The sequence below is a fragment of the Alosa pseudoharengus genome, unplaced genomic scaffold, assembly GCF_046254945.1.
Source record: "Alosa pseudoharengus isolate Yale_2024_CS ecotype anadromous, Long Island Sound unplaced genomic scaffold, YU_APseudo_1.1 YU_APseudo_1.1_scf_11, whole genome shotgun sequence".
NCBI classification, from domain to species: domain Eukaryota; kingdom Metazoa; phylum Chordata; class Actinopteri; order Clupeiformes; family Clupeidae; genus Alosa; species Alosa pseudoharengus.
Window position 1 is genome coordinate 39094025 of NW_027468576.1, and position 10000 is coordinate 39104024.

At 44.3% G+C, this 10000-nt stretch overlaps 1 protein-coding gene across 1 annotated transcript in view; it reads left to right on the plus strand.

Annotated features, from left to right (window-relative positions):
* Nucleotides 1-10000, plus strand: part of myo1f (myosin IF) — a 48485-nt gene that overhangs the window by 13230 nt on the left and 25255 nt on the right. Inside the window, exons 3-8 of the mRNA XM_076279136.1 lie at nt 1584-1673; nt 5223-5317; nt 6178-6265; nt 6716-6805; nt 7431-7562; nt 7874-8008. Of these exons, the coding sequence (XP_076135251.1) occupies nt 1584-1673; nt 5223-5317; nt 6178-6265; nt 6716-6805; nt 7431-7562; nt 7874-8008 (630 nt within the window). The remainder of the gene's footprint in view (nt 1-1583; nt 1674-5222; nt 5318-6177; nt 6266-6715; nt 6806-7430; nt 7563-7873; nt 8009-10000) is intronic.

Sequence of the window (10000 nt, forward strand, 5' to 3'; positions counted from 1 at the left end):
GATATATTGGGCAGCAGAAGAAATACAGCTGTCTGTGTCTTCTCCCAATAGGTATAGTATTTTATTCGGGTTTGGTAGGTCATAGAAATCAGGGATTTTTTCTTTCATTTTTGGGAAGTATTTATTGCGAATTGATTCAAATTTTGGGCATTCAGTTAAAAAGTGTAATTCAGTTTCAACAACATCATCTCTGCACTGCTGGCATAGACGCTCGTCTTTTGGAAGCCATGTCTTTTTGTGTCTTCCTGTTTCTATGGCTAAACGGTGTTCACTGAGTCTGTATTTCGTTAGTGTGCATCTCAAATTTGTCTCTTTTATTTTTGTTAGGTAATGTGCAAGTGTATATTTCCTGTTTAGTGTCAGATAGCATTGCATTTTGCTTTGGGATTGTGTTTTAGATTGCCAATATTCGTCATAAATGTCTTTTAGGTTTTGGGGGGTTTGGTTAATCCAAACATTTTGTGTGGATGTGGCCTGGTATTTGGCCTTTAAAGTGTTGGATGTCTCTGGAGGAGGGTGGCTGAAGACCAGGTTGGTAGGGGAGTTATCTTTGCTCAACTCTTGGTGTTTCAGGGCTTTATAGTGGAATGAGTTTGGGTCACTCAGACTTACATGTTTGATGAACTTGTTTGCCCTTTTCTGAATTTTTATCAGGAGAGGGTATTGGCCTAGTTCTGCCTCTTTCTCTCTCTCTCACCCACTAGCCCTCTCTTTCTCTCTCTCTCTCTCTCTCTCTCTCTCACCCACTAGCCCTCTCTTTCTCTCTCTCACCCTCACTCTCCCCCCCCCCCTCTCTCTCACCCACTAGCCCTCTCTTTCTCTCTCTCTCTCCCCCCCTCTCTCTCACCCACTAGCCCTCTCTCTCTCTCTCTCACCCTCACTCTCTCCCCCCCTTCTCTCTCACACACGAGCCCCTCTCTTTCTCTCTCTCTCTCTCACCCTATAGCCCTCTCTCTCTTCTAATTCTCTTTCTCTATATGACTCAGTTGCAAGACCACTTGCAAGCTTCCTCATTTCCCCGCACACAAACCACTACCACAGACACCTACTGTAAACAGGGTCACCATGGCAACTCACTTTGCCTGATATCTAATAGACTGTTGTGGGTCACTGTGTTAGCCTACGATCCGTTTTGAAGTACATTTACATATTTTGAATATGTAAAATAAATGTAATTTTACTTTTTAAAAACATATTTTAGTTTGAATAGTAGAATAATTTAGCCTGGCTAGCACCACCACTTCTCAATGAGACGTGGTCTGGGAACCAAACGTTCATTTTCTCGTATGTGAAAAAAATGCCCAGATCCGTTTATTAGGTGCCACGGATGTCTATCAAATGCGTTTGTGCATAGCTCATCATCGTCTTGCTTTCCCCCCTGTTCTGTGATTGGTTCCCTATCTGAGGCAAAAATTAGGGCGGTAGTTTCCAGGCTGCCTTAGCAGCGTGAATCAAATCGCGCGCAAGGCAGCATGGGAACACCCAGGCTAAGAATAATTAGATTCTTCCTTTAAATACCTGGAAGTCCAAACTAGTAAACAAGTAGCCTACTATCTCTTTAACTCTTTAACTTTAATCTCAAGACATACATCGGCTCAGTGTTGATATCAGTCAACCCGTTCAAACAGATGCCTTACTTCACTGACCGGGAGATCGAACTGTACCAGGGGGCAGTAAGTACACACCATCAGACACCTGACTTCCATATTCACAGGCTATCAGTGTGTGTGTGTGTGTGTGTGTGAATCTGTGTATGTGTTAGTCTCCAACAACCAACTTGAGTGTGAACAGATCTACTTTCACATGTGGAGGCAACTGTGGAGAAAGTTGGCCCAAAAGTGGCTCAGAATGAACACAGCATCAATAGATTCTGAAAACTCGAAGGGCTCTATTTTAGCGATCTATAACGCATAGTCTGAAATGCGATGCGGATGAATATTAAGGGCATGTCAAATTCACATTCGCTATTTTAACAGCCGGAAAATTGTCTCGGTGCCAGGCACATGGTTAAAAAGGGTTGTTCTTATGCTTCTTAATTAATCAATCAGGGGTGTGTTTTGGGCATAACATCCATTAAACCAATGAGAAAGACATCAGTCATTCCCTTTAAGAGCAAGGAACGCAGCATCAAACAGGGTGTTCGCATTTTGACCGAGTGAGTGCACCTCTGCAGAAGGATTCCACTAAAGCTCGCTTTACTAAAACGTGTGTGTGTGACAGGCAGAGTATAGCCTACATGAATCTGTGTGTGTGTGTGTGTGTGTGTGTGTGTGTGTGTGTGACAGGCAGAGTATAGCCTACATGAATCTGTGTGTGTGTGTGTGTGTGTGTGTGTGTGTGACAAGCAGAGTAGCCTACATGAACTCTGCACACGCCAAGTATTTGAACTCATAGACAACAGCAAAATAAAGTCTTACACTTGTTGTAGTTGTTTACTTTTACTATTGACTGACAAGGGATTGCAATAGAAAACATACCCTGAAAAAAGCTCGAATAATATTCGAATGACTGAATAAAAATCAGGATATTCATCTAAGCAGACCAGTTGTTGCTTGGGACTCGTTGCTAAGGGCTCGCTAACAGGCTGACAGGGCGCCCTCAAAATAGCTGTACATTACATGCACCTTTCACTTCCTCAGACCAGGTTTGTCTTGGTCAGTGGCGTTATAATTTTTAGTGGCGTAGCGATTTTTTGATAATGCGCCTGGCCGCTATCTTTCTCATTTGCACGCCCATGGGTGTGCAAAGTTTATCTTTCTCATTGGCACGCCCATGGGTGTGCAAAGTTTATCTTTCTCATTTGCACGCCCATGGGTGTGCAAAGTTTATCTTTCTCATTGGCACGTCCATGGGTGTGCAAAGTTTATTTGACAGCTTGTCAGCGCGGCCCTGGGCAGATTACAGTTTTTCTCAGTTGCTTTGGCGCATTTCTCAGATCAGAATTGAAATTCTCAAAACTGTTTGTTTACACTCCATATACTCTTATCACTTGTGCACATCATTAAGGCAGCTTCTCCCCATGTTGAACAAATAGCAACGCTTTAGTATAAGTAAGTAAGTATAAGTATATATACTCTTTTGATCCCGTGAGGGAAATTTGGTCTCTGCATTTATCCCAATCCGTAAATTAGTGAAACACACTCAGCACACAGTGAGCACACAGTGAGGTGAAGCACACACTAATCCCGGCGCAGTGAGCTGCCTGCAACAACAGCGGCGCTCGGGGAGCAGTGAGGGGTTAGATGCCTTGCTCAAGGGCACTTCAGCCGTGCCTACTGGTCGGGGTTCGAACCGGCAACCCTCCGGTTACAAGTCCGAAGTGCTAACAAGTAGGCCACGGCTGCCCCAAGTACATCCATGTAACTGATTTTGTACAAATGTCTTCTGTTTTGTTCACAATGCTGTAAAAGCCTTTTTTTTCTTTATACTGTCACAATGTGTGTCAACAGAAAAAACTTTTAAACATATCCACTGTCTAGCAATCAACCCCGTCGACACACAATAATGTGTAACTTTGTAGTTTTGATGCAGGGGAGTATTGTTGCGCTCAGATGATCTAGAGTTTTAACCAGGTGCGTTTAAACTAAGAGTTGAAGAGAGAGAGAGGAGTAGTTCGCACACTGAAATAATTGACTTAAACAAAGTCTACCAAAATAGTTTTTCCATTTAATTTTAAGAGCAAGAGCAGACGTTTCAGCCGTCTGGCTATTCTCAATGCTCAGTGTAGTTTTGAAATAGAAAATAGTGCTGCCTTGCACATTGTTCATTAGAAAATACTTACAGAATAAACAAGACAAAACTATTATGACTATCTTGACATAAACAATGGCAAATGGCTGTTGTGCAAAATGTTAATGATGATTCGACAAATGCACCAAAGCGACTGAGAAAAACTGTAATGATCCCTCCGTTGGGTGCAAGCTAACACACACACACACACACACACGCACACCAACACGCATGCACACACACTCACACACACACACGCACACACAGACACACACGCACACCAGCACGCATGCACACACACACGCAGACACACACACACACAGACACACACACTCACACATACACACACAGACACACACACGCACACCAGCATGCATGCACACACACACACACACACTGATGTACTCTTTGGGCCCTATCATGACAGTCTAAAGCGCATGGTCTCTCGTCAGAAGCTTATTCAAATTTAGTAGGATGTCCAGTCCACATTGGGAGGGTTTTCGTTATCAAACGTGGAGCGCATGGCGCAACAAGGTGTTCCTAGGTTTCTTAATCAGTCATGGGGGTGTGTTTGGGACGTAACATCATTTTAAACCAATGAGAATGACATCTGCTATTGCCTTTAGCGGCGTAAAGCGAGATGTCAAATAAATGCATCAGTATTTTGACATTCAACAGCGCATTTTAAGGAGGCTGCTTGCGAGACCGTATGGAATATATAATAGTTTTATATTTAGTATATAATAGTTACTATATAATAGTATATTAATAGTCATTCCACTACACCTAGCATAGCCTTCACGCATTTGCACTCTATTATTTGAACTCTTTGAAACTAACTTCACCATGGTGTCAGTCAACGACAAGACAGTTATATGCAGTTGCTTTCACTATTGACTGACAATGTTACCATCGAAAACATAGGCTGGAAAAAGCAACACTTACCCTAATATTGCTCAAATGACTGAATAAAAAAACATTTATCCTGCAGAGGAGTTGCTTATATGTCGTGACAGTGCGTCTTCAGCTGTGCTCCATACGTGTCTCTCGCCTCTCCCCTAATCACTTTCAACCGTCATTACCAATTTGCAAATGATGGTGAATAACTACTCATCTTGAGTTGTACAGTATTTCGTAATATCTTTATTCTAATTATGTTTCCCATTGTAATCGTGCAATTTGTAATGTTTTGCATGGACGTGCGCTGGTGTGCGTTCATGAATGATAGAAGGATGGTGCGTGCACCTGCCAATATGACTGTTGACAATGTGCTCTTAAAATAACATATAAACAACTTGCCATAGACTTCTGACCAGGTGTACAATAGCGATTTTTATGCGCCAGGCCACTCCCTAGGTTGTTAATTGCCACACCCCTGGGCGCATTGTTTAAAAAATAAACGTGCAAAATACCGAATTAAAGTTTGCGCGGGTGGAAAACGAGTTTTACGTGCGCCAGTGTGCAAAATACAGCCCTTTGTTTTTATCCCCTAGGCCCAGTATGAAAACCCGCCCCATATCTATGCTCTCACTGACAACATGTACAGGAACATGATGATTGACAGCGAGAACCAGTGTGTCATCATCAGGTGAGCTCCTCTTGTTTACATGTTTACCAGCAGGTCCAACCCTGAGGTGAGATTGGGTGAGATTTGTGCCTCTGTGAAACTGCACCTTCTTCCCCTGTAGTCAGCTTCCTAAAGCAGTTAGTTTCCTTCCTAACTGAATCTCTCTCACACACACACACACACACACACACACACACACCACACCTCTGTCACAAGCGGCCGCTCTTCTCTTTGTAAGCTGGCTTTGCGGTTTCCCACCTTCTGCAGGCTGTGTGTGCCCTCTGACCCTGTGTGTGCCTCTGGGGCGTGGGCTAAGATGAAAAGCGTGTGTGTGTGTGTGTGTGTGTGTGGGTGGGAGTGTGTGTGTGTGAGGGTGTGTGTGTGTGTATAGTGTGTGGGTGGGTGTGAGTGTGTGTGTTTAGTGTATGTGTGTGTGTGTGTGTGTATAGTGTGTGTGCCTGCCTGTGTGTGTGTGTGTTTGCCTGTGTGTGTGTGCGTGTGAATGTGTGTGTGTGTGCCTGTGTGTTTGAGTGTGTGTGCGTGTGTGCGTTCCTGCGTGCGTGCGTGTGTGTGTGTGTATAGTGTGTGTTTGTGTGAGTGTGTGTGTGCGTGTGTGTGTGTATGTGTATGTGTGTGTCTGTGTGAGTGTGTGTGTATATGTGTGTAGAGTGTGTGTGTGTGTGTGTGTGTGTGCATAGTGTGTGTATGTGTGTGAGTGTGTGTGTATGTGTGTGTATATAGTGTGTGTGTGTCTGTGTGAGCGTGTGAGTGTGTGTGTGTATGTGTGTGCATAGTGTGTGTGTGTGTGTGTATGTGTGTGCATAGTGTGTGTGTGTGTATTGGGGCATGTTTTAACTTGTTTGTTTGTGTGATGACTCCAGTGGGGAAAGTGGAGCTGGAAAGACGGTTGCCGCTAAATATATTATGGGATACATCTCTAAGGTGTCTGGAGGAGGACCAAAAGTACAGGTAAAACACACACACACACACACACACACATACACAAACACAAACACAATGACTGTAAAGTACAGGTAAAACACACACACACACACACACACACCAGGCCAGGGTAAAAGGGAAGCCCATTTAACTGGGCTAACACTCACAATGACTGTAAAGTACAGGTAAAACACACACACACACACACACACACACACACACATACACAAACACAATGACTGCAACGTACAGGTAAAACACACACACACACACACACACACACTGACTGGAAAGTACAGGTAAAACAGAGTCCTAATGCTTCTCTTCAGCAGGAAAACATAAGGTTGATTTATGAATGGAATCATTTCTTGTTAATGTAGAAATCTTTTTAGTAAAATGAGTGTGTGTGTGTGTGTGTGTGTGTGTGTGTGTGTTTGTGTGTGTGTGCATGCTCGCTTACTACTGTGTGTTTCTTAGCATGTGAAAGACATCATTCTACAGTCCAACCCACTTCTGGAGGCTTTTGGGAATGCAAAGACAGTCCGGAACAACAACTCCAGTCGATTCGTAAGTCTCTATTCATACTGGCCCACGTGTGTGCGTGCGTGCGTGTGTGTGCGTGCGTGCATGTGTGCGAAGACAGTCCGGAACAACAACTCCAGTCGCTTCGTAAGTCTCTATTCATACTGGCCCACGTTCTCTCACGGCAAAGTCAGATCTGCAGAACCCAGGCGGAACCCAGGTGGTTTACCAGATAGCAAAACAGGAACAGGAACGGGAACAGATTCCACCATGACCGGCTCCAGACTGATGCATATCTGGTTCCAAAGGCGCCTGTTCCATCACTACGACTAAAACCTCTTCCGAGTTCTGAGTTCTGAGTTCTGAGTGAAAACATGTACTAGATGCTAGGATGTGCAGTGATTCTTGGATAATAAATGGTTGAAATCAATGGTGTGTGTGTGTGTGTGTGTTTGTGTGTGTGTGTGTGTGCGTGCGTGTGTCTGTGTGTGTGTGTGTGTGTGTGCGTGCGTGTGTCTGTGTGTGTGTGCGTGCGTGTGTGTGCATGCGTGTGTCTGTGTGTGTGTGTGTGTGTGTGCGTGCGTGCGTGCGTGCGTGCGTGCGTGCGTGCATGCGTGCGTGCGTGTGTGTGTGTGTGTGCGTGCGTGTGTGTATGTGTGTGTGTTGGCAGGGTAAATACTTTGAGATCCAGTTCAGCAGAGGAGGAGAGCCGGACGGGGGTAAGATCTCTAACTTCCTCTTGGAGAAGTCCAGAGTGGTCAGCCAGAACGAGAGCGAAAGGAACTTTCACGTCTTCTACCAGGTCAGAGTCATATCACACACACACACACACACACATGTGCAGACACACACACACATGTACATTCACACGCACACCCACACACACGTGCATACCTTACACACACAAACACACAGTTACACACACACATCCATGTGTACATACACTTACTCATTAAATTTCATTTATAAGTTATGAAGCGTGTGTGTGTGTGTGTGTGTGTGGGAATTTCTGTGTGTGTGTGTGTGTGTGTGTGTGCACGTGTGTGTGCGTGAGTGTGTGTGTGTGTGTGTGTGTGTGTGTGTGTGTGTGTGTGTGTGTGTGTGTTCCTGCAGATGCTGGAGGGGGCTGCCCCTGACCAAAGAGAGGCCCTGGGCATCATGACTCCTGACTACTACAGCTACCTAAACCAGTCTGGCACATACAAAGTGGACGGCACCAACGACAGCAAAGACTTCCAGGAGACCATGGCAAGTTGAATCTTTCACCCAAACCTGGCACAGGTCTAGACCAGATCTGACCCTGATATGGATCCAGCACAGGTCTAGAACAGATCTAGCCTCAATCTAAATCTCGCACAGGTCTAGATTGGACTGGCTCTGACCCAAAATGAGCTTCTGTGTGCACTGCATGTGGGCCTCTCCCTCTAGCGTGCGTGGTGTGTGTGTGTGTGTGGTGTGTGTGCGTGCGTGCGTGCCTGCCTGCGTGCGTGCGTGCGTGTGGTGTGTGTGTGTGTGTGTGTGTGTGTGTGATGTGTGTGTGTGTGTACTGCATTTCCCACCTGTTCTCTCCTGAAGTCTTGCCCATGACACTGTGCCAATAAGCTAAATTCAACACATAGGGCTATATCGTGCGTCCCAGCGCAATTGACTTTGTATACTCGCGCTTTTGTCTTTCCTATTTTGCAGTCAGCGCATATTGAATTTTCCCTCCACAGGTACGTGCCTGTAAATTCGGGAATTCGATTGCGCCCACCGGGGCGGTTCAGCGAAAAGACGGGCCGTGTTCCGGCGCAAACGTTCACTGTTGATATTTTGCAGTTTCAGAAAACAATTCCGCCACAGACCAAGAACTCCCTGGTCTAAAGTCTGTGGCGCAAATGCAGATGCTATTTTAAGGGCGCATGCATGACCACAGGCCTGCATGCATGAATGCGTTGCACACCAATCTACAGACACCCCCGTGCACAGACGGAAACATTCAAAGCCTTGATAATATTTGTCCATTTCCCGGTTTTGTTCGTGCATTGGTGACCTAAAAATGTAGTAGCCTATAGTACAACATCTACGTGCAATATCTTTACAACAACAACGCCTAATTATGACCTATTAATTTGGACAACTTTATACAGCCCTATAAAGGCTAAAGTTATCTTTAGTTTTGTTCCAATTTACCGTTGTGTATGGCTTTAAACATCGCGTGTGCTTTAACATCAGCCTATTATTCCAGCTGCGCTAAGGTTTTAAGCACCACAATTTTGCCTACCTTGTAGCCCATCTGAAATAACTCCAAGCTTTGTTATGTTCCCTCCATCCTTTCGTTATTTTCAAAAAACGTTTTATATCCATGATGGCCTTAAAGTCTTGAGTTAGTGAATTAGCTTAAATCAGCTTTTATGTGCTGTTAACCAGCAAATAGTACAAGAAAGCAGCAAGTATGGCTACAATTTCTATAGTTGCTGCACCCATTCATTGTTATTCTCTCTCCTGCTCAAACGAATGTTGTGCGTGCATTAAGTTGACGATAAAGTGTTTACAAACTCTACTTAAATATAGCCTACTGTCATGCAGTTAATGGGATACTGTGCAGAGTTGAAAGTTAGGTCAACTTGGAAACTGTTTCTCACAGGCCGCCTGTGCTGTGCAACGCACACTTCGCTCCATTCATCTATACAAAGTAGTTCCCATTTCGGTAAACCATACATAATTTCAAAGAAAAATATTACCACTTGAGGGAAATCAGTGTGGTGTCCATTAAGATGTGAAAAAATAGGCATACATCTAGCGTACACATTTTCACGAATCACGGATGTGTTGATGACATAAATTAGGAAATATTAGATGACTTAAGGAGACGTGATGTTGAATTGCATGCCGATGCCATTTAACCCAAATGCCCCAGCGGCAGCACGGGAGAGAAGAGATTAACTGACAGAAGATATGCATTGTCTATAGAGAGGTAATGTTAGATTACATTGTACATAGCAAAAATATCACCATGCATTTATAATCTCGTGATTCAGTGAGAGTGATCCCAAAACATCGGAAAGTATGTCTTTGTGACAATTCTGTATTACATTTTGTCAAGACGAAAAATCAATAGCTGACCGTAAACAGTAAAATTATAGCGCTGTGAACGCTCCTGGCTGCGCCAGGCAAATACGCCACCATAATAGCAATCAGCTATGGAACAAGCGTGCCTGTTGTTAAAGGGAATGTGAGATGACTCCCTGATTGGTTTAT